This window comes from Malurus melanocephalus, unplaced genomic scaffold (assembly GCF_030028575.1).
Source record: "Malurus melanocephalus ecotype Western Australia unplaced genomic scaffold, MMel_1.1 scaffold_80, whole genome shotgun sequence".
Taxonomy (NCBI): Eukaryota; Metazoa; Chordata; class Aves; order Passeriformes; family Maluridae; genus Malurus; species Malurus melanocephalus.
This window is the reverse complement of record NW_026623312.1, coordinates 200778-228730: the sequence shown is the minus strand read 5'-3', so window position 1 is coordinate 228730 and position 27953 is coordinate 200778. Positions and strand designations below refer to the sequence as shown.

At 40.9% G+C, this 27953-nt stretch overlaps 1 protein-coding gene across 6 annotated transcripts in view; it reads right to left on the bottom strand.

Moving 5' to 3' along the window:
* Positions 1 to 27953, bottom strand: part of MCC (MCC regulator of WNT signaling pathway) — a 181860-nt gene that overhangs the window by 6977 nt on the left and 146930 nt on the right. For all 6 annotated transcript variants that reach the window (XM_057367491.1, XM_057367492.1, XM_057367493.1 and 3 more), the window contains 6 exons: positions 25286 to 25426; positions 24056 to 24156; positions 21651 to 21834; positions 14719 to 14953; positions 8705 to 8911; positions 7659 to 7756 (listed from right to left, as the gene is read on the bottom strand). In XM_057367491.1, coding sequence (XP_057223474.1) covers positions 7659 to 7756; positions 8705 to 8911; positions 14719 to 14953; positions 21651 to 21834; positions 24056 to 24156; positions 25286 to 25426 — 966 coding nt within the window. The remainder of the gene's footprint in view (positions 1 to 7658; positions 7757 to 8704; positions 8912 to 14718; positions 14954 to 21650; positions 21835 to 24055; positions 24157 to 25285; positions 25427 to 27953) is intronic.

Below are 27953 nucleotides of genomic sequence, written 5' to 3'. Positions count from 1 at the left end.
CCTATCTAAATATCCTTATTTCAAGAGACATTTCATAGAACATGACACACTTGAGTAGCCAGGCACAGTAGCATTAGTGAACACAGAGCAAACACCTTGGTTTAGTCTTGGAAATGAATATGCACTTAGTTAATGATTATTACACACTAAAAACATGTCAGGTTTTCCCCAGGGTGCAGATGAGAGACCTCAAGCTGTACYTCAGTGCTGGTAAGAACCCCAGAGAAGCTCATGATGGTAACTCCTCCTGGTTTCCTCAGTGTGTATCCCTGATTACGTCAGTTTGGTCAGAGAGAATTGTCCTTCTTTGTTTCTCTTCAAAATTGACGGTGCAGTTAGGCAGTGAACAGGAGTGATACTGAATCCTGAGGTTCTGTCTTTAGGGGATCCCCAGCAGCACAGCATTTTCCTGACTGCAGGACATGAAAAATCAGCCCTCACAGGTTTAATGTGGCAGGATATTTTCAATATGGCAATTCTTTTAATGTGGCAAAATTTCAATATGGCAGCATGTCTCCACAATGAGAACATGTCAAAGCTGCAGATTAGGGATGGAAGTGCATTTGATGTGACAGACACACAAACATCCTACTGATGTGGGCACAACCTGCTGCTGCCATACAAACTTTCAGAGGCCGAGGTACAAACTGCTATGGAAGCTTACACACCAAACTCGCACTTCCATTGTGTGCCAGGGCTGTCAAATGGACCTCTGTGTATCCCAAGAAAGCACTCATCTGTGTATTTTGATGGGGAGAGGGAAGGAGAGGCAAATACATTTTGGATAACACAATTTCTATGAGCCCCCCCACTCACAAGTCTATTGGACTGCAGCAGTCAGCAGAGCTTTTTATCGCACCAGTTCCTCCTCCAAGTGGCTACTGCAAGCTGGAGCTGCAGAAAGCACAGCCACAGCACTTCATGTGCAGAGAGAAAATGAGCAAGTATTCCCAGAGGAGGGAATGATAGCCTATGAACTGAGGGCAYGGCTCACTTCCAGCACAAGGGCTCTCTGCTGCTGAGAAGTCAGCTGGGGAAATCCCTGACTGCTCCCTTTCCAGGSAAAAGCTCAGAATAAGTGTATTCAAAGGCCTACAGCCTACAACATTCATTAAAAACACTATTTTCAGTGAGATGTCTAATATGCTGGTAATAAAGGCTTTTGTTTGGTGTTTTAACAATCCAAACACTCAGTGGGCAGTTGCATAGTGGTTTTCAAGGGCTTTTTGTTTCAGGATGGCTGAATAGGAAGGGGCTGACTGGTATTCTGGTTTCAATGCTACCAGTTTGGAGAGTGGGGAATTCTGCCAGGGCCATAAAGGAAACTGTGTTTCTGTCAATTTGGCCTACACACTGTGACACCATGTTTGGCACACAGTAATGTAAGCAAGGTCATGAGCACCKTATATTTTCCCTCCTGTCTGGGCTTTTCCAGACATGTTCATGTGCTAGAAGCCTTTCCACATTTTTCTGCTCTTGCTGACTTCATTGAGAATTCCCCGGCTGCTGCACAATTTGTAGCTGCAAACAGGAAGCTACTCTTCTCTAGCATGCAGAAAGTTGATTTTTCTGCCTGTGGCTTGGAGTGAACCCAGCTAACTCTGCTTCTTGGGAAAGCACCAGCTACCACCCCTCTGCCCTGGGGTCAAGAGCACCACAGCTCTTGCCAAATCTGAAGCCAAAGAGGAACAATGAGCTCTCTCCAAATGAAGAGGTGAAAAACTTTCCCACAGCCAGGCAGAGGACTCTTGCAGTCCCATCAGGCAGAACTGCTTGCTACAGGCAGATTCCTTCAAATCCTGGCTCCCCCAAGAAGTGGGGATGACCGGCTTCAGCTCAGCACTTGCCCCCCGAGCTCTGACATAAAGCCCTGACACAGCAGCTCCAGGAGCAGCCAGCCCAGGGGACAGAGGCCCGAGGATTCCTGGTAGAGCTATCSACACTGCTGGGGCAGCCCCAGGCCATGGCTGAGGTGGGGAAGGGGAGGGAGGGAAGGCACCTCCTGCACAGTCCAGACCTATCTGTGGGCCCCTGCCTTGAAGGGAAAGCACACACCTTTTGTCCCACGTCTCACACTCCACTCCTACTCCCTTCCCTAATATCCTCCCTTGCAGTGACCCTGGCACCATCCCGCACTCCCCTCTCTGACTTTTCCAGTTGAACAGGGTGACACATGATTGTTTTTCCTAGGCATTTGACTCCTCTCCTCTCCTCTCAGGAGATAACAGCTGGACATTTAAAAGGAATGCAGATAAATTCTCTTTTCATCAGCAGTTTAAGCTAACATCTTACATCAGGCTGGCATGCAGAATCCCCAAGCTAATTAGAATGCACGCTTGCCTCACTGGTCTGGCTTGGCCTGCTAATGAAAACCACCAGAATACAATAAATGTTTTAAAGAGGAAGCAAAGTAACACTACACAAATGCCAAAAAAGTCACCCTCTTCAAAAGCCAGTCTTCCTGGCTCACCTTCTAAGGCACCATGCAGCTGCCAGCTACCTGTGTACAGAAGGCCTTTCGTGATAGCAGGGGTGACAGAAGGTGCTTTAAAAATCACTTTGCTGGTGTAAAATACGGCACTGCCTTCTTTTGCTGATTGTCAAGATGCTCAGAACCGATCTCAAAAACCAGATAGTACCACAGGCATGTGTTACACCACCTGCAGTGGGGAGACAGGCCAGGTGTGGTCCTGGAAGCAACATGCTGGCAGCAGAAAGGGAGAACAGCCCTGGAGGGAGGCAGCAGCATGCCTGCCACACTCACTGCTCAAACCTCCCACCCAGCTTTGCCAGTCCCGCCTGGAAGCTCTCCAGACCTGGAGCTATTTGGAGCTGAGTGACGATTATATCCAAGAGCACAGCAGCTCAGCAGTTCAGACAACCACATGGTGATAAGAAGAACTACTTACTCCATGTCAAAAATTGAGAAAAAAACAAATTATGGTTGTCTGTGAGGCACAGGGTAAAAATAGCTACTCGAGGTACTTCTAAGGAATCGGTCCCTGATATTACCATGAGTCACTCCTCTTCTTGTGAGAATATTTCTCCCAGTGGGACTCTCCAGAAGGATCACCAGAGACAGGCCATACCTCCTGAACCCTCCAGGCAACCAAGGGGAAAGCACAGCAGGATACTGCACAGTCACAAAAGAGAGATGTCTCTGAAATTTGCAATGACTGCAATCCATACTACTGTCTGGCTTTCAAGTGCCTCAGAGCTGCTTATCTTCTCATTTAATTGATGTGATAACTGGAGAACAGAAATAAGCAAACACTGACAGAAAGAGCTGAGGAACCCCTGCCTCCCTCCCCCCAATTTCACCGACTGCATGTTCACCCTGTACCTTACCAAAGAAAAGGAGTCTTTTACGAACCAGTAGAAGTCTAAAGAGTAACTTTAAATCTGAATTATTACAGTATGATGTGTTTTAGGTATTTCCATTTCTGAGACTGCCTTAGTGATGGTCAGGATAGGCTTGAATTTCAATGATGCTTTTATTGACTCCTGCTATCATGAAACTATGGTCAGTCCTTAAAAACATGCCAAGCTAAGATATCATCCATGAAGTTTATGGAAGTTTAAAATAAAGGAAGGGTCTTGGTTTCTTTCTCACTGACAYTGTGTCAGGAAATAGTCACTGCCATGCCTTGGCACACCTTCCTATTGAAATGTTTGCTCTCTGAAAAGAAGGCTGGCACAAAACATGGTTGTGGTCTTCAGATAGGGAYAAGGACCTAAGACTGCAACAAACATTGCGATGTCTCAACAGACTCATAGAAGTTACAGCAATAGGACGCATTTTTTATGTCCTACAATAAATATCTGCAGCTTCCACTTCCAGAGAGGCAGGACCACAGCTTTGTGCAAAATGAACTTTTGGTTCACAGAAAGAGAGCTGTTTGCCAGTCCTACTGATTACTACTCATTTCCCCTCTCCAGGCAACTTCCCAGTTAGCAGTATCACTCACCACGTTATCTCTCAGTTTAGAAGTCATCAGGCATGGTAAATATAAAGCTCATTTGTTGTGTTGCCAGATGGAAAGTCACCCTTTTGTGAGGGAGATACTGAAACATGTCTAGAATGACACGATTCATGTAACCCTGCACAGCCATCAAGGATCATAATTTTGTGCCAGATGATGATGCAGCTGAGGTCTGAAGAGTCAGTCTAGTTACAAAGTGTTTTGCCTGCCATGGTCCTTGCCTGGCATTGCTAGACCTTCCTGCCAAGTATTTTAATGATTTATAAATTATTCCCTAAATATACGAATAAAATACAACCCTACATAGACAGAAAAGCTATCAGCAACTGGGAATACAGGGAGAGACTGCAAGAGGACCTCCACAATCAAAGCATTTGTAGCAAGACCTAGGGAGAGGAAGAAGTTTCAGTRTTGTCAACTTGTCCATTTTGCACAGAATGAAAGAACTTAGCAGAAGATCTGTTCTATCATCACTATTATCACCCTTCTACAGCAAGACACAGTTCTTACTGCCTCCCTCCTGCCACCTCTAATGCATTTACCTGCATTAATTCATGCATAACCTGGTATGTGCCTACTGAGTGACAAACTCATGCAAGTAATGTCCAGTGCTCCCTGTCCTGCCCCAGCAGAGCAGAACAAGCCAGCAAAGAAGAGACCATTTTAAGGTCTTCCCTCCGAGACTGTGTCACATGTCTGATTTTGGGGCATTCAACCACATCTTGTCTTGTAAAAACTGGCCTCTGGCACAATCATCAAGGTGTCAACCAGCTCATCAGGCTGCTGAGAATGCATTTCTAYCCTCACAAGAAAAAGTTATTTTCCTGCCAAGAAGCTTGTTTATGGCTGTGTCAAAGTCAAGAACAAAGAGGCTTCATCTCTATTAAAGCACTTCATCATTCCATCAAAAACAGAGAGATGGGAAAATAAACTGTTAAGGATTCTGGCWGAAAGTGATTACTTTTGGCTGGAACAGGATATGTCCCTAAAGCAGTGAGCTTAGCTTGCAATGCCAGAAATTAGTTAACCTAGATGTAACTTTAACAGCATAGGACTTGCAGCTAATTTACATTTCTCCTAGTTAGCATAGCGACCATGGAAAAGTGACTTCTGTGAAAAGCTGGTTAACAGAGGTTTTAACACTGAGCACCACTACAGGAAATCCTGAGTTGTTCTAGAGCAAAGATGACACAAGAGATGAAGAATTGCTTCTGCCTCGAATTTCTGCTGAGGGCACTACCAAAAGCTTCACAAGATGCTGCTGGATTCTAGATTTACAAAAAACCTCCACATCTGCAGAGAGAAGACAGCCTGGCTCTGAGGATGAGACTGTTCTTCTGCATGGCCATTTGTAAACTGTGAGCAAATAAATGCTTCCAAACTACAGCAAAAGCCAAACTGTAACTACGTTTTGCTGTTCTTTTGGGTTTCACTCTGTTTCAATTAACTGAGGAGAACCTGACAATTTAACAGCAATAGAAGGACAGAATGGGAAAGTAATAGAGGGGTGAGCAGGCAGAGATTCAGCCTCTGTAATGACAGGATGAGGAGCAGACAGGAAGCAGGGCTGTTGATTGGTATCAYCTGCTTTGACAGAGTCAAAAGCAAATGGATTTTTGCCCCCTATCCCCTGCACCAGTGTCTCCTACCTACAGAAACAACAGGTAGGACCAATTGCTGGACATGTGCATGAATTGTAACCAGCTCTGAAACACTCCTGAGCACTGGTAATCAAATACTCTGGACCACAGAACATGATATGCACTTGTTTCATATCTTTTCCCTGTTATCCTTCAGCAAACAAAGCTACTGGGACACTTTTGATTTTGTATTCTGTTCCCACTTCTTTGGTGGGTGAGTAGGATACACCTGTGGAGGAAAAAGGACTTTGATCATTGTTAGAATTTTTTTGTTGAATTTGTGGTGGTATAAATTTCATTGTGATATTTGAGGGCCCATTTATCCAGAACAGCATTAGGGACTGCTCGTATTTTCTAGCATAGCTGTGGCTAAACAGGTTGCAGTGAGCCTTCTCCCTGTGCTAGACAGATCTTCAACTGACTTGCAGAGACAAGACTTCAGGGCAAGGAGGAATAAGCATTCASCCTGATTTGGCTGGCACACTGATTAGGGAGAAAAATACCCTGTCCACAGAGCTTGTGGGAACTGTGCTTGGGGAACCCCACTGGCAGCAGCAATCACATTTAGTACAGTCCTATTTCCATTACACAGAGAGCCTTCACAATTTATGTACAGTTTAATCCGATTATTTTTCTTCCCCATTTCTGCCTGACAAACTRTATTTGCGAGGCCCTTGGCTGGAAATCCATGCTAATCAACTTAAGGCCTAGTAGATAAAGCAAAGTTGTTTTCTCTGTGCTGTCAGCAAACCACATTTCATGACTACACTGAAACCCCTGCTAACTGAAGTCAATGGCTCTTCTCAAAATCCTGGAGCAAATAACAAGAGCAGGAAGAATCAGCAGCTTGAATGAAGGGAGAAAATACTGGTGGAGCAGCTGACACCAGGGCTGCAGTGCGGGGGATATGGGGGAGGCCAATGGCTTTCTGTAATGTTTATGTAAATTACTTTGTTGATGGGTTTTATCCACCCACACACAAATGACAGTTTTGATTATTTTACTCATGGAATTTTGTTTCCTGCATCATGCAAACTAAGTACTCAGCAACTGCCAGACTAGTATGAGATGTATTGATTCTGCCTTTTGGGCTTAAGTGTCCCTAGGCACACCACTCATTGCACCTTTGAAAAAAGCACCTCAGGAATGGAACACCACAGTTGCCTGAAAGGACATTGCACCATCAAAGAGTGGTGGAAGCACTACCAGTAAAGCATAACACAATCTTCCCAGCCAAAATTCTTAGCAGCATTTTAAACAGGTAATAAATATAAGAACCAGATTAGATATTAGACAGCCATTTCTTGGAGAAGGCAGAACAAGTACTGCAACCATTATTGAAACTGTGAATTTCTTTGTCATGAAGTTTACCACATAGCTAGTGCAGGAAAAACTGCTGCACAAACAAGTATCTAGCTAATGTATAACTGTATGAAAGCTTAGGCTTAAAACCTGGCTGTTGATAAAAGCCATTTGTCAAGACATCAATTTTCTCTCCCATTGGAAAGCTAATGCCTCACACAATATCATTTGTAATTGAACTGCGGCTCCAYTTACATACTCAGGAGGCAAATGGAGCATCTGAGTCATCAAAATGCCTGCAATTCCCACCCCTGTAACTCCCACCCAAGCTCTAACCTGCAGCCAACCTTCTTAATCAAAGATCACATTTCAAATCCTGTCTTCACTACAGGTTTTCTTTACACATGCAATAAAGTTGTGTAACTGTTTTATGTCTCATACTCTTGCCTGTATGTGGTCATTGCTGCYATTTTGAGGGTTTCTTTTATTTCTGAAATTTAACTGAATTTTAGAGAATCTCAAGGAGAATGGAGTTGAGCAACATGAGTACTCATCAGCTAAAGAACAGCAGAAGAGAAGGGAACATTAGGAGGACTGTGATTGTTTTCCTTCTCACGGGACAAATCTGTGATCACTCTTCAAACCACTCGAGGGTTAGAGAAAAGGTTCAGAGATAAATGTTTCCCTGGACAGACAGGACCAGTCAGCCCCTGGTGAGGGAAGCTGTGCTTACCTCCTGAGTGCATTTGTCAGCTCAGCAGTCAGCTCACTCTCGTTGTATGGTCTCAGCTCAGCAAGTGTGAGCGGTGTTGCAGTGCCATCACTCCATTCCTGAGAAAGGAAGAAGAGCCATCTAAATAGAAGTTACTCATCATATTAATGGGAAAAGTTTGAAAACCTTAGTTCACAGCTACGTTGAAAAAGAAGTTGAAATAAACAACACAATGCTGCAGCAACATGGCAGTATATCATGGCAGTATATCATATATAACGAGGAATGGACTAAACAGATTAATACTTCACAAMTCCCTCTAAATATTTTCTAAACCACTGCAGCTCACAGAATTCTGCTGCAGTGTACAGAACTGTTGGTGCCTTCCTTATATTTTTTTTTCACACTACACTTGAAACAAAGAAGCACTGGGATCAAAAAATTCAGATGATGAATTGCCAGAGGCAAGTAAGAAAGACATAGCTCTGGATTTTGTTTTTAAACACATTATTGAAATTTCCTGGGGACACAGCACTAAAATAAGATGAAGTTTTCTGAGGCATATATTTCTTAATGCAAATTATTACTGCAAATGCAGAGATCTGTTTATTTTGCATTACACAAACAGGACAAAAGTCTTCTTTCTCACATTACTACAATCTGATTTGGAGAAAGAGACTGTCATTACAATGCTCTAGATGTTTCACAAAAGTGAGTACTCATTTTTTCATATTTTGTGTTTAGGGGAGAATGGCATTTTGCTTAGACTCCCTTCCAGGGTTTCCAGTGAGTGGCAACAGGCAAAAAGCATGTTCAACCACAGCAACTTGTATGCTTGACAAGACTGGCCTTATAGTACTCCTCAAAATACCCTTATTTTAGCCCAGGCATAACACCAATTCTGCAAAATCCTCTGAAGTCACAGCACAAAAGAAAATCACTTAACAACTAGGGAAGAGAGAAAAGATCTACATGTAGACAAAAGATGAGAATGAACATGTTTATAGGGATAGGAGAGGTTTCGTTAATCATGTTYACGGCTTTGGAAACACAGCTTGATGCCTGACCTTGCCCAGTTTGTCTTTGCTTCCRCTGCTGGTTGAGCTGAGAGACCTCATTCTCTGCTCTTTTTGTTCTTCCACTTCAGACTTCAAGTGTTCAATATGGACAAGGTAGGCCTGCTCCTGGGCCTCTCGAGTGCTCAGCTTCAATTCTAATGCCTTCTTCTCCTTCTCCAGCAGATAGAGCCGTGCCTTGAGCTCTGCCATCTCCTCCTGTTGAAAAAACACGGTATCATCAGCACGATGCTTCATGGGACTATGTCCCTGAAGGAAGATGATGTTAAACAAGATTTCCACCCACTCCTATGACCTAAGTGCTCTTTTCAATGAGAACACTATCACCATCCAGATGACTTTTTATCATCACATTGTATATCTGTCAAAAGACCTGAGTATCTTTAGTCTGAGTATGATGAGGTGTGCCACCCCTCAACCATCTTCAGAAATAAGCTCAGGGGCAAAATTAGAATCACACTACGAGGGACCTGAGAGAGTTGTCGCAGCTTCTGAAATTTGTTTCCACTTTTGCCCTTCAGAGACCACTGTCTTAAAAGCAAAAGTGTATGACTTTGTCAAATAACTCTCTAAAAGCCAGATATCAGTTTCTTAATGGTATGTAAGAATTTATCTCAGTACAGTGGAAGGAGTTTGAGAGACCAGGACAGCACACACAGGTCACAGGCCTTGTAATATCAGCCTCTGTGGCAGAATGAGTTAATCCAAAAGGGCAACTGAGTATGGCACCCTCAGATGTCCATTTATAATTTCCCTCCTCTAGATGGCCAGAATTGCAAGTATACACAATATGAATTTGGCAGAAAAATGCATTCACTTATATTCTACCCTAAATATGATCCATAGAAGATGCACACTGGTACTTGATAGAAAGAAGCTTAATTCTGAGAGCTCCTTATTGTGTGCAATTCTGCTCTCTGATGCTTCTGACAGGGCTATCACCTAYTGTAATACAATGTCTTCTCTTTGGGGACAGATCTCTGTTTTAACATCCATCTAACAGTGGCTGGGCAGAAATTTAAGAGCAGGGCATGAGTRCAATGACCCTTCTTTCAGCACATATTCCCAGACTCCCATGAAAAGCAAATGATGGGTTATTCCTGCACCAGAAGGCTCTCTGTGATTAACAACACTTCAGAAAAGTTTTTTGTACAAAATGTCCAGTTATTTTCTATAACCAGAAAAAGCCAGTATCCACAAAACCTTTAAAGAGATAGTACTAAGACATAATTTACATTATGGGCTTAAAACTACTATTAAACAAACAAAAGACTAACAAAACAAAACAAAACAAAAACAAAAAAAAAAAAAAAAAAAAAAAAAANAAAAAACAACCTAGAGTCATGTTCCTACTGTTTAGTTTGCCTTGCCCTAAGTCACCTCATGGCTGAATACTGAGTTCATACAGACATTTTCTGTAATACAGTTCTGTTCCAGACGTGCTCACTGTGTAAACACCTCTGAAAGTTGGAAGTTTCTTGTTGTGGTGCCAGCCTAGGAATAAGTCACTATTCTTTTTTTTTTTTTTTAAATGAAAAGAAGTATTCTAACCACAAAAATAACAGAGGTTTCTTGCCTTATCATTCAAAACCTATGTTTTTCATATTATAGCCATTATTAACAAACGCTGCAAAAATACAAATCTTGACACATATTTAGACTAATTTTTATGTAGAAGGGAATCTATGTTCCCACCAAAAATGTGCTTTATGGATTAAGTRTAAGCAGTGCGCACACGTGTATCCCAGTTACAACCATCACAGGTAATCACTAGCTGGTTCAAAATCACAAACCATACAAAAATAAAAATCRTATCTTAAAAACCCTGAGGGGCTTGGAAAGATTTGCATGAGCTTTAAAGTCATTGATTTATTCATCTGCTTGTTTGTGAACTGAAGATTAGAAGCACAACCAGTTTCACTCAATGTGGTTAAYATAAATTTAGTTGTTAGGCAAATGTACCATTAATTGCCTTTGTCAACAGTAAAAAATGTAAATAATACTGCTAAATAATGATGKGGAAATTTCATTATAGAAATTGAACTGGATGGTCTGGTATACTTAGGTGTATGCATTTAACTTCTTAAGCCTCTACTTCTAAAGCCAATAATCTACTTAGCCTTCTTAGTGAAGGCTGAGAAGTAATTTGAACAGAGTATTTTGGCACTTAGATGAAAAGAAGATAATTCTGGCTGTGTGRGATGGTCATGACAAGATCTTTCCTGGCTGGAAACTGAAGCTAGGAAAACTCAATCCAGAAAGAAGGGACATTTACTTCCTAAAATAAAAAGGTGAATTTATCCTCTACAAAATGACTGCATGGAACTATTTTTTCTCATAATGCAAAAACGTTAACTTATTTTCATAATTTTAACTTATTTCAACACATCCAAGCTCAAAACATATTTGAGGATCAATGTTTAAGTCCTTTGTTTATGAAGACAGTAAGCTTAGATCATCATATATGAATTCACCAGTTTGCATCCTCTCCCAGAACACGTATCATGCACCTCCCATATGTTAGTTTTCTCATGCCAAAAYAATGTGACTTGGAAGCAAAGAAGCAAAAACAAAGCAGGGGAAAAGTTAAAAAGCTGTCAGCCGGTGTCTTACTGAGGCTCCCAGAGAAGGAACAGAGGGGAATGGAAAAGTTGAAGTTAGTTGAAAATTAAAGCTGCAGTCCTGAAAATTGAGGACTGTAGTCTGGACACATACAATGCATGAGGCAGAGTGGCAGCAGTCACACCTCATGTGGGAAAAATCAAGTAGTTCAGGTTTACTTAGAGAGTCAGTTTTTACACACCCAGCAACTTTTTCCATGAACATATGTTTTCTAAAGATAGTATCAAAATTTAATTGAAATGACAGTGACACCTTTTGTATATTTACTATTTCCCTTATCTTCCAGCTACAGGGTGCTATGAAGCATTTTGCAGTTTAACACACGAGAATCTTCTGAGTGTGAACACGAGTGGCATTTACTGAATGAGACCCTGAAGGAGGAGGCTGCAAGTGGTCCCTCCTCTAGGGGATTGCAGAAGACATAGACAGTCCATGCAAATTCACAGAATTCAAGTATCAAATCCAGCAGCTACTTTGGGACTAACTAACTGAATACTGAGGGATATTTCATACTTGCCGTCATATTGTAATTCTGAATTTGGGCAAAAACTTAAATGGAAATGAAAAACTCCTGATTCAAAATAACCAGAAACATCACTGTAGTAAGGTGGGACATACCAGCCTTTAGAATTAAAACAAACATCAGATAAATGATGCAGATAAAAGAGCAGATAAATGTCATGCTCTAATTAACTACAGTTCATCACATAATCTRTAAGAGCATGAAGTGCTGTAACAAAGGTGGACAATGGAATTCTTAACATTTTCCACCAAGAGACTGYAGTCTCAAAGCACATAATGAGTAACATTATCAACACCTGTACACAAAAGAGTAAAAGTTATCAGTGTAGAAAGTTGAGACTTCTTATCTAGATTAAGTTCTTTGAAATGCAGAAAGGCTGTAAACTAACAATTATTTACACCCACAAGAAGCAATCTCCTTGCTAACTGGGGCATGACAACAACTGACCTCAAAGCAAGACCACTGAATGATGACAAACCATGGACGAGAATGTATCTGGAAACATGGTTAATTATTGCTTGAAGCAAAGAATTGAATTTTACAGGAATACTGGCAGATAACTACATCTTACGCTCTGCATCAGTAAAAAAAAAACAACAAAAAACAGGACAGCAGAGAAACCACCCTCAAAGCATGTTTCTAACTAATAATGAAGAACTACTGGTGTAAAGGCATTTTTAAACTGATATGGTGATCAGTTTTTACTGAGGATCAGAAATGGAAGGTGCCAAATGATGAGGCAGAGATTCCAACACAGATCCAAGTTTTGGAAGACAGCAGGAGATTGTAAAACCCAGCAATGCAGGAAATCGTTGAGTAGCTTGGTCCAGCTGTATCATCCTTGCTAAGAATGTGGAAAGGAGGGAACAAATTAAAAATGCTAAACAATGAAGTCTTCTGCAGTCTATCTGCTGCAAGTTAAATAAAATACCATAAGGAAACTTAAATTCTCYATTTGCCTCAGAAGGAGGCAGATGTATATGATATYCTGTGTAAGGTRCATGTTTCAAATAATTGATACAAGAATTTACTCAGAAAGCCAACATGAGTCCTGACCTCAGGTTCAACTCTGCTCTAGCTTGGCAGATAACGAGGTTTAATGCTGACCTGAGCAACAACCATGGAAAGTGGCAAGTAATACATTTGACAAATTTGAGTTTTCGCTATGTCTCTTTCAGAAGCATAAGGTTTTCCTGCAATTGTGAGTTCCAGCAAAGTGTAAGAAATTACAATGAATAACAGTTGTGTCTGTTTCTCCGTACTGCAAAGGGCTGAAGGTAACTTCAGCCACCTATGCAAAATATGCGTTTACTCTGTATCCACTACACACAACCCAATCAAGAAGAAAATTTTCTGCTTCCAGAAGCATCTCCTGCAGTGAAAATCTAGTGTGCCAGGTCCAGCCAAATGGATGCCGTGTGTCAAAAACAAGTTAGATGATTGTTGTGTGCACAAAAGAATTACCAGCACTCAAAGTATTCCAGAAATTATGACCTGCAACTGTTGATGTTCCTGCCAGTCAGGGAAGGCAAGGGCACTACTCACAAGGGATGCGGCTCTGCAGTTTGCCCTTACCTTTTATAAATTAAAATAAAATTATGAAAATAAACTAATACAAGTTAAAACTTAAAAACAGGTAAGAATAGCATAATAGACATTTCAGGGAAGACTAGGATGCAAAAAAAAGGAGAAGGAAGTAGGATATCTAAAATACACATCCAATGATCTACAAAAGTCTTCTAGTATATCTTGCATGCTTTAGTTGTGGGGAATATATTGCTGTTGGCCACAATATAGTCAAACAACTAACATAACTTTAAATCTTCTGACTGGTAGCAAGCAATCTTTTCTGAACTGCAAATGATGAAGGCATTATTGCAAAACTGTATTGTCATGGAAAAGCAGCACCACTAAGAACATAATTATCATCCCCAGGCTACCAGTTAGCCAGAGRCACCACATCTGAACAAAAAATCTTTAACTTTAGAAGCTTATGAAATTATTAGGATTTGCTGTCCCACTCAATACCATCACTTGACACGTCTGCAATTAATTAGCACTYGTTAAAATGCAGAAATTAAACTTACTTAAACTGAACCAAAACCAGACAAATTCTGAATGCAGACATACACTTGTATTGGCTTTGATATATTCCTATGTTTTAGTTTACCTCTCAAAATCAATACAGAAGACAGATTTAAAATTATATAAGCGCTACACGGGTCAGTAAAGATCAGCTTTTCTAGATCACATCTTTAGAGATGGACAGATAAACCAGCGTTTTTTCCAAAACCCTCTCTTAATGCAAGTCATTACACACTCTACTCTTTGCYCAGACTCTGGACTGAGCTACAGATTGCAACACAGTGCCTAAAACAGCACAGAACTTGTGACCAACTGCCAGARGGCATCAGGGATGACATGTGACAGACCATTCCTCCTCCCACACCAATATTAAAAGGAGCTGAATTTGTTCTGCTTCAGTTCACAAATATTCATGATGCACATTTGCAAGCTCGTAAATAATGAACTGYCTCTTGGGAAGTACTGAATCATGGTTTTTGGTCATCCTCGAGCAACTCAGCTGCCCTATCTCTTAGAGAGAGCATCTGGTTTGTCCAGAAGAGCATTCCAAGTTTAGAGACACAGATGAAGTCCTCGCCTAATTCAAAAYATACACAACTCATCACTGTTAATGCACTGCCTTCTGTCACTTTCTGACTCCTGGATTTTCAGTCCATATTATGTGCTTCAATAAAGTTACCTAGTGACCATCAAAGCCATGTGTGTGACTGAGCATTGTTTTGTAGCAGAGGCATTGCSAGCAGAGCAGTTCCCCTCTAGGTTATGACTAAAATACCTTCATTGCCATGAGTTCTTGCATCAAGACTGCATTTTCCAGGTCAAGCCTCTGGCTGTCTCCACGTGGCTTAACGTCATAACTAAGGGGATCAATGTGGATGCTTTCCAGCTCCAGCATTGTCAGTTTCACTGCTGCCCTGTCATTTTTCAGCTGCTGGATGTAATCCTTCAGCCGCTGCTCATCCTCCTTCGTGAATTCTGTGTCACAACTGCTTGCAGTTGAGCTGGTAGTGCTAGAAGGAGAAAGAATGGCATTAAAAAAATACATTTGGAACATAATCTTAATTTTTACAAAATACATTTGGAACAAAAAATTTTTACATCAAACACACACCCAATACTTCCTCAACACATCTGAGCATTACTTAAAAGTTCACAGAAAGGACACAGATGTAGCATGGACTGGACATTGCAATGTAGGGTGTGACAAATTCAGAAAAGAAATTAATTCTCTAAGCTGCATGAGAAAATTGAATCATGTGACAACTTCTCTGCAAAGCCAGAGATTTAGTGATGYGTAACTGAATTACTTTTCCCAAAATGGTGTCTTCTGAAAAAAGAGGTTTTTTTAATTAAAAAAGAAAAAAAATCAAAGCTACTTAAGACTTCTTAGCAATAACCTAACACAGCAAGCTGCTCAGACACTGAGTCTTCATCTTCCTTGAGAAGAAGCATCTGCTAAGAAAAAAGAATCAACTCAGGCTTGATTTGTCTCTGCTGATGAGCATCCCAGTTTGCACCTCAAATATTTTGATGGATAATTTTAAGAATCAACCTCCAGTAAAATTCCAGTGGCAGATGCCAGGAGATAGCATCTTTCAGTTCATATCAAGAAGTACAACTCAGCAAATTGACATTCCTTCAGGGCTGGAATGGTTTAAACTGACCCTAGAATAGCAGGAATTCTAACAAAGAGTGTTAAGAAAAGTCTTGGTGGATCTTCTGAGCAAATGAAGGCCCATTACTCCGCCCCACAAGTGTTTACACAGAGACTGCAGAAAGGGGTAATAATGTTTTTAGTGCAAGGGGGCCTGAGTGCTGCCTACCACCTCCACGCATGCCAGTGCTGCAGGGGGCCCAGACTGACACAGCTGTAGCATTCCAGGGCTGAATATAGTTGCAATAACACTAAAAGGAAAATAAAATGCCATGTTGTTTCTATAGCCTCACTCAAAGCTGCCTGCTGTCTCCTGAGGTCCTGTAATCAGCTGCTGGGTGAGGGATAAGTCATCCATTAACTGTGCCTGTCTGGAATGCTAGATGATCTCAGTTATCAGCAGGGGAATAAATCACTTTCTGTATCAAATTGCACTGCTGTTCAATGTTTCTGTATTGAGGAAAAAATGTCCCACCCGCTAGATGCTGTGAGAGCCAGGATTATGTCCTAAAATATTATGCATGTGCAAAATGGGAAGCCTATCAAGACAGGCTCCATTTTTCTCTTTCTTTYGGTTCTACTTCAGCTAAAGCTACATTGATTTTCAAGTGCTTCAAATAATTGCCCACCTTCCCGCAAATACCAAGCACAGCCTTGGAGAAGACAGAGAATTGGCAGGTCTACAAAGATTTCTCAAAATCCTTCCCCTCCACAAAATATTGTATTACAGCTCTTTACTACAGTTTTTTAATTTTGTATTATTCCCTCCTTTTCTGAGGGATAAGAGGTGCCTACCATAGTCGACACAACTGTAAATTTGTCTTTGCTTTTGTTTTTATCCATTTCTATCTGCAATGAAACTTAAGGGCACTCAGAACTCACATACATAAAAACCCTCTAAGGYTGAAAGAAATTTTTGTTCATATTATTTCTTCATTAGAAAATCTGAAACACTAAATAAATCCTGCTTTACTGAGCCTAAAGGTATCTCACTTAAGTAGATATTTATATAAAAATAACGAGCATAGACAAGGTAAAAAGTATTTAATTCGGAAGTCACGTTGCAAGTTTGCTCCGCACCTAAAGACTGTAATTACAGAACTTTTCTGGATTAAATGTAAAACAGCTGTTGTTGGAGGAAGGATAGCTTTTGAAGTCTTCAAATCTTGGGGCACAAAGACATCATCTGAGTTTTTGCTTGCAAAGGAAAGAAAACCCAGCCCTCCTGCTGCAAATGAAACCTGARCAAAAAACCACTGGAAGTTTAATGTTATGTTGAGCTGGATCTCATACTCCGTGCATATTCACAGATTTTGGCCCTTAAAGACCCACAGCTACGCACATATATATTTCAGGGGAGTGCAGGCCAAACGAGGAAGGCAGTCTGGGCTGTTGCCAGTGRTACTCAGGCTGCTTTTACTTGACTCCTGGCTGCCTGCCTGCCTGTCTGCAGCTGAGTTGGCTCCTCTGGTGAATTGCTAGCAAGCTGCTCCTCTTCTTCTGTTTTTTTCTTTTTTTTTAAAGAAGTTGAGGGGAGCTCAGCAAGGAACTTGTGTCTCAGCCAGCACACGAAAGGACAAGAACCTTCACTCTCCCCCTGCACTAAGCAGCATGTCCCCACCCAGAAGACYGGAAGCAGCTGGGGTAGAAGGAACAGAAACAACACTACAGTGTTTCTGATCTCTCATAGCAACTCTGCCAGGGTGTGTTGCCTCGAAAGTGCCACCAACAGCCCTCCACAGCCACAGTGCTGGTCCACGGCTGCTCTCTTTAAGGGTTTGTCAGCTGGTGAGCACTTCATCCTGAATTTCTGGTACTGCCCTTCCTTCTGAACGGCAATCGGGACAAAGGAAAACATTTATAGTAAAATACATCCACCCAAAAACCACAGGAAACTGTTGCAAAAGATGTGCCGTTTCTCATTTCTCAAGTGTTTAGGTAAGGACAGAGAAAGGATCACAGTTTCATCACAGCTGGAGGGAATACAACATCAGTCTGCTCATTCTCACTGATGCTGTATCAGAACAAGCAGAGAAAAATGTTCTTCACACTTGCTTCATCCCTCAAGTCTTTTACAATGATGTCATGCCTGGATGATGTCAAATTAATTTTCATATGCAATTTGTGGAAAAGATGTAGGCTGGTATTGTGCAGTCTTATTTGCTGGCATATGTGCRTGTGCGCAAAATGCAGAGGATGGTCATAAAGCAGGCTTTCAGCAGTGCTGCTCTGTGAGTAGTTTCTGCACACTACAAAAATGTTTCCATAAAACCATCATTTTATGTATTAAAAATCAAGCCAATAAATAAAAAAATCTGCAATTCAGCAATGGTGCAGATAATACATTTGGWAGAACTGAGATTAACACTGTCAGAACTGAATCCACAAACTTGCTTGAATACCTGCACACAACCTAATGCTTTAAAGAATGCACTTGATCCACAGTATACAAAGCCCAAACAGCTACTTTCTACCTCTATGTTGTGGCTTGAGATCTGCAACAGCACAATTCCAAGAAGTAGTAACTTCCTGAGAAACTAAAAAATACCCCAACTGGGCAAAGGACAAGCAACAGCTAAAATTAGAGCCCTTGGTAAACTGCCCTGCTTCCTTCTGAGACTGCTTCAGTCCAGCAATGAAGTGTTACATAGACAACACTGAGATATATCTTTGGATGTTTCTAAATAACTTATTTGCATGCCTCAGCCAAGATAATCCTGTCTGTCACCAACTTATCTAAAACCTGAGATGGTTCTGATAACAGATATATTCCTACAGTTGACTGAGTTAAGATATTTTGTGACACTGGATAATACTGCCAAGGACTGCCTTTGCATGTGGGACCACATCTCTCCCCCCATKAATCCAGATGTAAGGCTGAGCTTACTAGCACAGCAGGGAACAAAATGCACCATTTTCAGTCAGCGTTACAACTGGGCTTCTTCCTTTTTGTTTCCTTCCCAAGGTGCAATCAGTCAAACTYGTTGGCAGTGTACGTTCTATACTTAGCTTCTGTCCATTTAAAATAATTAYGACTTCCAACTACATTGCAAACCAATTTTTATTTTTAAAAACTTAATTGGCAACATTATTGTGGTGTCGCTGCCAGTCAAATGAATTTACATGCTCTTTCATTGCATTTCATTATTTTCATTTCAGTTGCTGCCTTTTACAGTCTTTAACCACTTGTCACTAGTGGCTCAACAAGCATTTACTCTGAGTAACATGTTCAGCAATTTGACATTCAGAATCCCATTTGGAATTTCAAAGCCCAAGACAGGTCAACAATTCCAATGTAAATCCATATTCTACCGGATTTCAAACAAGGAGAACTTGTAGTCATTTGTCACAAGTCTCAGTAAAGGATAGTTTTTATCATCCTGCTACTGCTTTATTAATTTAGTTTCAAAGGGGAAAGGTAGCAATACATATTTGCAACTAAAAGCCTGCAAAACTAAAACATCTAAGGCAAAAAACATCAGTTTTGCCAATTCAAGTATGTTTCAAACACATACTGTAGAAATATTTTCATAGTGATCCCCAAGTGGTGGGTCATTCACAACAGCACTGACTGGAGGTGAGAGGAAATGACCTTAAATTGTCCAAGGTGAGGTTCAGATTGGATACTAGAAAAAAAATTTCACGTACAGAGTGGTCAGGCACTGGAATAAGTTGCCCAGGGATTCAGAGAAATCGYCATCTCTGGAAGCATGCAAGAGGTGTATGGATGTGGCACTTGGGGATAATGTTTAGGGGTGGTTATGGTGGTGCTGGGGTGATGGTTGGATTGAAAGTCTCTTCCAAACTTGATCATTCTGTGGTTCTGTGATATACATATAGGAAAGTGTGTGCCTTTTGAGCCAACATAGGTTCTCCATCAGTGGGCTGGCACAATGTCATGAGCTGAAGAGAGGAGGCCTCTCTTTTGAGACAGGCTTGATAGGAAGAAAAAATCTGAAAAAAAATCTCTAACCACWTGTCACTCGAATACAACAGCAGGAGAGAAGATTTATATTTTCTGGAGAAGCTGAAGTTTCAAAAATATTTTAATTTATATGTACACTTAGGCAAAGACAAATTACTTTGGACATGGGGGAGGGAGGAAGGACAACAATGGGTGAGCGACAATCAGATCAGACAATCRGATTGTGAGTGACAATCATGTCACAAATTCCTGACTTGCTGTGTGCCCTGTGGGTGACTGACAAGAGCTTTTATCTCCTGTGTTCCACATATATGAAATAGTAAATGTTTTCTTACTCAGTACAATGTGTTGCTCCATGCCAGAAAAATGGTTCAAGCTAAAGCATGTCTCTCACATAAGAACTTTTACATTTGAATTTTCACATTCAGGACGTAGTTGATCCTGATGAAATTTTAAGTCCTATGCCATTTTAAACATACTCTGCTGAAACTTAACTACTGAGCCAACACCTTACATGGACAAATACACACAGGTCCAGCTGACCACCAAATGTTCATGGTAAACAATGAACACTGACACAAACAGAGACTATTACCCTTCCTTTCTTATCCTTCCAAAAATTCTGTTAAAGRCAGCTGTAGAGACTATATTCCTACCAAACACCTTCAGTGAAAGGCTAGGAAAACAAAACACTAAAACAGGAACAAACTCTCTCCCCGCCCTGTCAATACTGGAGACTACCTGAATCGTTTTCAAGAAAAAAAAAAAATTACTATGCCTTGACTGCATGCCACAGATCTCACATGGGAGAAAAACACTGAGGTAGTTATAAACAACAGAAAATTACCCTTTCAAACAACAGAATGGAAAACAAGCCTGGCTTAGGTAGAAGTGTTACTACATGTAGACACAGACAACATGTTCACATACAGATGTAGATGTGGCCCGAGACAAGGCAAGCCAAGTGCTTGAAACAGCTTAGTGTAACTTCTTTCCAAGGCCAGCAAGAGGTTTTGGTACAAGGTGTGATCATGCGATCACTGTGGTACTTGCACAGGTGCTTTATGTCTATATAAAGACACAGCTTTATTGGACAGAGACTGCACCAGAAAACTTCTCAGAATAAAACATTAAAATTCACTGCACATTAGGACCCTGTTGCCTCAGATTACCTTTTTGATCACTTTTTAGCTATTCCATGCCAGTCATATGGCAGGAAATAAGATCCTTTGGAGGAGTCATCAGCAAGAAAAGGAAATGATACAGTACTAGAATAAACTTCTGAAGTGTCAAAAAAATGACAGCATTTGAATAAAGAACTGGCTCGAAAATGGAATTAAAATGAAGTTTTAGAGCAAATCTGAGAAACCAAAATAACTCTTAAAGAGAAAAATGTTCATCTATATTTATCCAGGACACTTGCCAAATTTGTATCCATACACAAGCACACATATTCAGTGCAGAGTACAATTACACCACAGGCAGGCAAAAACTCAAAATGAAGCTGTTGGCAGATATATTTGAACTGGAACACTTCTGCAATAATAACTCATCCAAGTTTCAATTTTTATAATTCTTAAAAAAAACTGGAAAATCCAACCCTGCCTGAAAGAATGCACTCTATTCCACTCCATGAGTGAAAAGAGCAGGATGGGAAGGAGACGGGTAAAGGGTAAGGAGAAGAGAGAAGAAATGGTTTGAAACAGAATAGCTAGATCTGCAGCATTTAGGAAGCAATTCTTGAGAAATCCAAAATGCCAGAGAAAGGCTATTTCAGATCTCTGGTTCTCTGCACATCCATGCTGCCTGCATACAATAGATGTGAGTAACAAGTACATGGTTTGAGCAAGAAAATCACGGTAGTAGCTAAAACAAGTGTAGTAGCTTTGTCTTTTATGAGAAAGTTCTGAGTCACTGATTTGCAACGAATTCATACAAAACTCTTCTTGGCTGGAGTTGATGAAAGTCCAAAGATAATTAGACCACTGAGGCATGGCAACTTATAAATCAAAGAACAGAAGTCAGAAGACTGAGGTGAGGGGAGGTAGCTCAGCAAATACAATAGAATATAACTTTTGGTCTGAAATCAAAGATTAGGAGATTAGGGGAGTAAAAGAATTGCAGTTACCTGGTGTGGCTGTTGGAGGAAAGGCTTTCCCAGGGCTGCACGCTACAGCCTGTGACTGCATAGGCTCCCCCACAGCTCCCGTCCAGTTTCATCAGCAAGGCTTTTGCTGCATTCTCAGCTGTCTTCCTGCAGTCATGAGCCCTCTTAAGCATCTGTGTGACATTTTCATCACTCGTCTGGTCCCCTAGTTTTCAAGTAAACAATGTTTCAGAAAGAAATTAAGGCAAGAGTAGAGATCCTTCTACTTGCTTTCAGTTTATACCAAGACAATGACAATAAATTACCCATCTGTGCTGTAAGAGCAACTTCATTTCTGTGTGAGCATCAGTGGTAACTGGGATACTGCCAGAACTCCTCTCCAAGTCACAGGCTCTAGGTATTTGCGGCTCCAGGCACCATGCCTTAAGTGATGTATGATTTTAGCTTGTCTGTTTGTAATGGTGTGCATTCTGCATTAACATTAGGTTTGGATACTCAAATTATGAACATACTGGAAAAGCCTCAGACTGAATACAGCTCTTACTCCAATCAGTGCAGTGTGGTTTTACAGTGTTGTAATTTCCAGAGCTTCTTCTCACAGGCACCTTGATCTCAAGCCTGATGGTTTGCCAGAACCAGACCTAAGAATTGCCCTGCTGCTCAGAAGCAGCCTTTCACAGTTTACAGTCATGCATGCTAAGTCAAAAGAAAACTAGCACTGGTATTTATTAAACTGCTATAATTTTTAGTATTTATACAGCACCTGGGTTGCTGGTAGGTTTCAGGACAAGCAGGACTGAAACCACCACTGCCACTACTATACAGTCTTCCAGCTGCAGCCAAGTCACTAAATTCAGACATGTTATTAACTACAGAAAATATCTACAAATGTATTTGTAGATAAAGCTACAAGATATTAACACTTTAGCAAAACCAACAGCTTGCTCTGTGTTGGGTTTTCATTTAATCCTCATTCAAGTCAATTATCTATACTTCACACTTGCTGAGTGAAGTGCATTCRCTAGAAGTAATATTAATGAGGAAGAAATAGGGTGGATGTTCTGTTAAGAGAAGCTGGATATGTTCAGCTTTAAGTGACGCAACTCCYATGAATTTTCCACTCACAGATGTTGATACAAAGCTTGACTGATCTTCAAACCAAAAATCTCTTACTTTATCTAGGTGTGTTAATCAAATTTCATGGTGAAGTACATAAACCATACATAACTTCCTCCATGCCGTGCTGTGTAATGGGAAATTCTGCACTATTTCTATCTCAAGGATGTAACTGATAATACAATAATTAAAGAGCTGTAGACAGACACCTACGTAAAAAATTTAACTACAGTCTTTTCCATAAAATGCATGTCAGATGAAACCCTACTCAAACCCAAAGTATTTCTCCCATCTAAGATTTCTTTCTCCCACCTACGGGAGTAGAAAATAAAAGCCTAAATTCACTTTTGCTACTCACTGCCAGCTGGCAAAAGCTGCCTAGCACAYTGTGGAAAGGAATGAAGAGCATTTGGGAGAAAGATGGAAGAAAATCCCAGACATCCCCTCTACTGAGAAGCCAGTGCTCCTAATACACCAGGCAATTGCTATGCCTCAGCACAGCATGAAGAGTTATTATCCCTCTGAAGGGTTTCCCTTCTTTCTGCTTGAAGATTATTGTGGCTGTGTTCTCCTATCAGTAAAAGGATAGGACTATTAACACTGGAATTTGATTGTGCAAAAACCTTTTTTCACCAGAAGAATAGAGCCAGCAGCAATGTCAAGCTCCACATTTCTGAATTGCACTGATCTATGATAGTGGCTTGTTCCATTACTTAGCAGGCAGCATATTAAAAACCACCACCTAGCTACAGGATTAACTAATCACAAAATAAGAAAAATCCAGAACATAGAGGCTAAACAGAAGATAAAGTATTTAAAAATCTCAGAGCAAAGGTAAAACAGGGGATGAAAAATTACAGCCTTTTAAAGCTTTTTATTTGTAGTTACTCAGTGCTACCTTTGTATTGTTTTAATCCCAGTTCTTCATAAATTATACTCAGTTTTTGGGGAGTCAGTCTTACTGAATCTGGACTGCAACTATTACAGCTGTATTAACTGCAACTATTACAGCTAAGCCACCTGTACTCACAAGTATTGTTCAATTATTCCCCTCTGTACAGTTGCATGCCTACACGCCTGCCACAATAGCCATCTTCTCAAGAAAACATACACAGATTAATTTAAATTGTTCTCTTGTATTTTCTTCCTATTTCTGGGGTGTGTAAAATAATTTAAATAGTTAAAAATAAGGAAAGACTGGAGAGCATTCTTAAGTAATGAGTCATGACATGATTCATCATTACAACCAATTCTAATGCTAATTGACAGGCTGAAAAAACATTTAATTAAGTGATTCATTGACATCTTACCAACAGAACCAACACCTGCAGCTCTGAATTGCCCAAGAATGAGACTCTGCTCACTTTCTGCCAATGCCAACAGCAGCTCATATGCTTCTATGCACTGTTCACTGAAAGGGAAAACAAAAACCACACAAAATATTAATTGCAATTTAAAGGGGTACAATACCTGCAATAGCAACAACATAAAAAGAGGTAGCTGATTAACTGAATGGTTCTCTACTACTTCTCTAGCAGCATGGATATTAAATAACACAATACACATAACTTCTATCACAAGCATTCAACAATCTCCCCTTTCTTATCAAGGTGTCAGGTTGGCCTCTACTACTGTAACCAAATTAGAAGAGAATGACCTCGAATAAACCAAGCTCCAGAAGCATGTTTTAAACAGCTGACAATACAAGCTATGGTCAAAATGATCCCTTTGAGTAACTTTTCCCGGGCATTCTCACAATACAAAATACAGTACTCTATACTCTATAATACAATTGTACTATACAAAGTGTTGCAAGAAGAAAAGAAGATGAAAGAAAAATACTTCTTGCTCTGTCCTGGCTGTAAGACGCTTCTCCTTGGCAATAGCTTCCAATTATATTTGAGTCCCACACTCCCTGCTGCATTTTAATGTTTTTGAAAATACCTATAAATATAATATTAACCATTTACACTTCCTTGCAATTTGTTGAAGGCTGATAGTAAAAGAATACATTCTTTAAAAGGCACACAGTTTGTCACCTGCCTGTGTCAAATTAGTTGCAGTTGAAGGTGTTAAGTGACACCATATTTGCACAAACGGTTTGAAGCAAATTTAGATACTTATTACCAAATACCAAGACATTAATCCAAAATTCCAACTGATGCAATACAGTCATCTTGACTTTGAGTTATGTGAAGCATAGCACCCTCTGGTCCACTGGTCTTGGGAAAGGTACAGAGAAAGTGTATTTTAAAATTGGATTCAGCAAGACAGTCTGAGCCTAATTCAAATGTTAATTCAGTATTTAAGAATGAAGAGATAAAACTATATTCCTGTCAGATGCTGGTCAACTAAAGCTGAAATACACCATGTCAATAACTTCAGCTGGGTAGTTTGTCAAACAATTTAACAATTTAAAGAGAAGACACAAGAAATAAACAATATTACAATGGCCATACCCAGAACTTCAGTCTTGAGCGTTTCTATCCAGTCTCCCCCAGCTCCCTCTTTCTGGCTGAGTCCCCTGTGTAGGTGCCTACCTGTACTGCAGAGCCAGCCTGAGGGCTGTGGCATTGGACTCGTACTTCCCCACAAGCATGCTCATCCTCTCTGCGTTGCTCTTGCATTCCTCCAGTGTTATTGTCAACAAGTCATTCTGGGATTTCAGGTGTTCTATACGGCTACAGAAAGAGAAGTCATTTGCAACCTTCGACCTTTGAAGTCAATGTCCTGAAAATTCTAGGACAATCACACTTTGAAACAACAAAAAACTTTCGGTCCATGCAAGTGTTTTTTTAATGAAGAGGGCAAAATCCATCAGTTCTGTACCCCTTACGAAAAGTCAACAGGGCAGAAATTTCTCTTGGGTCATCACTTCTCCTCCTTTTTTTCCCATAAAATGTAGTCATAACCCTGTGCAGCAGCAGCAGGCAGAAAGCTGTACCCTTGTTTTGCATACATGAGACTGGGTTGGACAGTTTCATCCTAACCTTTTTCTCAGTTTTTCTGCCTTCATTCCTCACTTTTTGCTGCCACATTTGCAACTTGTTTTAAATGGCATATTCTTTAGTGTGACAGGGGGTGTGTGCAGTGATCATGCAATCACATAAATGCCTCCTTTCTTCAGAATATCCAGAGTAAGTGCTCCATGTGAAGTCACGTTTGGGTTGTGATTAGGGAGGGAAGTTCCAAACTACAAATGAGGTTTCAGCAGGGCAAGTAATCTCCAAACATTCTGACAACAGTCAAACAGAAGCTTAACTGTAATACCCTCCTCACCGAGGTTAACCCTGTGTTATGGGTTAAGATTTCTCCTTTTGTTTCCTTTCTGGGGGAATTTTTATTTCCCCATTTTGTTGCTGGAATACACTGATTGCCAGGTCATCCTTTTGATGSCTGGGCGATTAGTAAAGCCAATAAGATCTATGCCCCACCTAAAAGATCTTGCTAAGCACTRAGAGGGGGTGTGTGTGGGTGTGGTGGGGGTAACTTCACTTCCTGCCCTGATTGGTTCAGAAAAGGAGGTCGACCTGCTATCTGCTCCGGGGAGAGCTGGCCTGTCTTTTTCTGCAGAGCCCAGCATCTCTGCTCATTGGGTTCCTGTTTGCTGCACTGTGATCTTCTCCCCTGTGCCTTGCCRGGGACCCCTGAGATTCCAGCTTCAGGGGTGAGCTCTGCTCCATCCCATCTCGCAGCCACGGGATTCTGCTCGTCTCTTTGCCGTCCTGGGTTTCTTGCTGTCCAGAGGAACACCGAGATCAGCGTTTCCGCTGTGAGTTTGCAGAGGAACTTTTCTCCATCCATCTCTGCCATTTTTGTGTCCATCATTGGCGATGCGGGAGATCTGAGCCAGCCGGGACCCGCGCCACAGCGCCCCCTGCAGCCGCCGGGGAATCATCGCACCCGCCCTGCCTGGCCGGGAGCCAACAGCGCCCCTGCYGACTGGGACTGTAACTGCACCAAAGGGGAGGCTGTGTCTCTGTAAGGCTGTCACTGGGTTTGGGACTGGGTTGGTTGTTGCTATTGTTATTGTTACTTGTTTCACCTTGTTATACATATTAGTAAAAACTGTTAYTCCCTTTTACCCATGTTCTTGCCTGAAAGCCYGTAATTTCTTATCAAAGCTATAATAATTCAGAGGGAAGGGGGGTCATATCCACCACTTTAAGGGGAGTCCCTGCCTTCGTTGGCAAACATCTGTCTTTCAAACCAAGACACCCTGAATATGAAAATGAGGACTCAAAATATTAGTGTTACTGTTTGTTCTCTCTACTGTCAACTGAACCACACATCAATGTACCATGCCTAACCATAAAAACTGGATACATGCTAAAACCAGACAGACAATTTGAAACCTTGGACAGGCACTTACTGAACAAATCAGTGCCATCCAGACTCCGAAATCACTGACTTCTTGATGAAGAATGAGAAGAGCTAGTATACCATTTATTCAGTTACCAGAATAAAGCTGTGACTTTTCCAGCTGCTAAAACTCATCACTTTCTGTATCTTGTCATGTTATATAATGATACATGCTGTCAAACATAATTGTGCAGTGCACAGAAAAAAAGAAAAAAAAAAAAAAAACAAGGCTCACATTTTGCAGCACTACAAAAACCTGAGTTATAAATAAAAGGAGATACTGTACTGATTAGACTAAACTTGAGCTAGCTGTGGGGAAGAAACAACTGCGATAGAGATATGCTGAGACACGATTCTCATGCTCCTGATACACAGTTTTGATTTTAWGTGCCAAAAAAGACATGAAACATTGTTTTTGACAGAGCTTGCTGAAGGGTAACACCAGCAGTACTTCAACTGCAAACAGAGCTGCAATCTCTCTTCTGCAGACAGAAACCTATTTTCTGGTGTATATGCCACACCACCACCCATTCAGTACTTACTGGGACATTTAAAYGCTATTACCCCATTTCTTCAGGACAAAACAAAGCAAGCCAATTCCAGAATGATGCAGATTAAGTTATGGGAGTCCTTTTTTCAAGAAATGATGTGTCTTATGAGAAAAGATGCCATGACTACTTGGTTGGCCACAGAAAGGAACACTGGAGTGCAAACAAGAGAAGGTGCCATGCTGATCTAATAAAGCCCAAACTCATAGTCATGGAAGGAATCCTCAGAACWGAATTCAATCTCCTCTTCATCAACTAAATTCCATTTTTATCTGCAGCTGCCACAGCTGAGAAATGT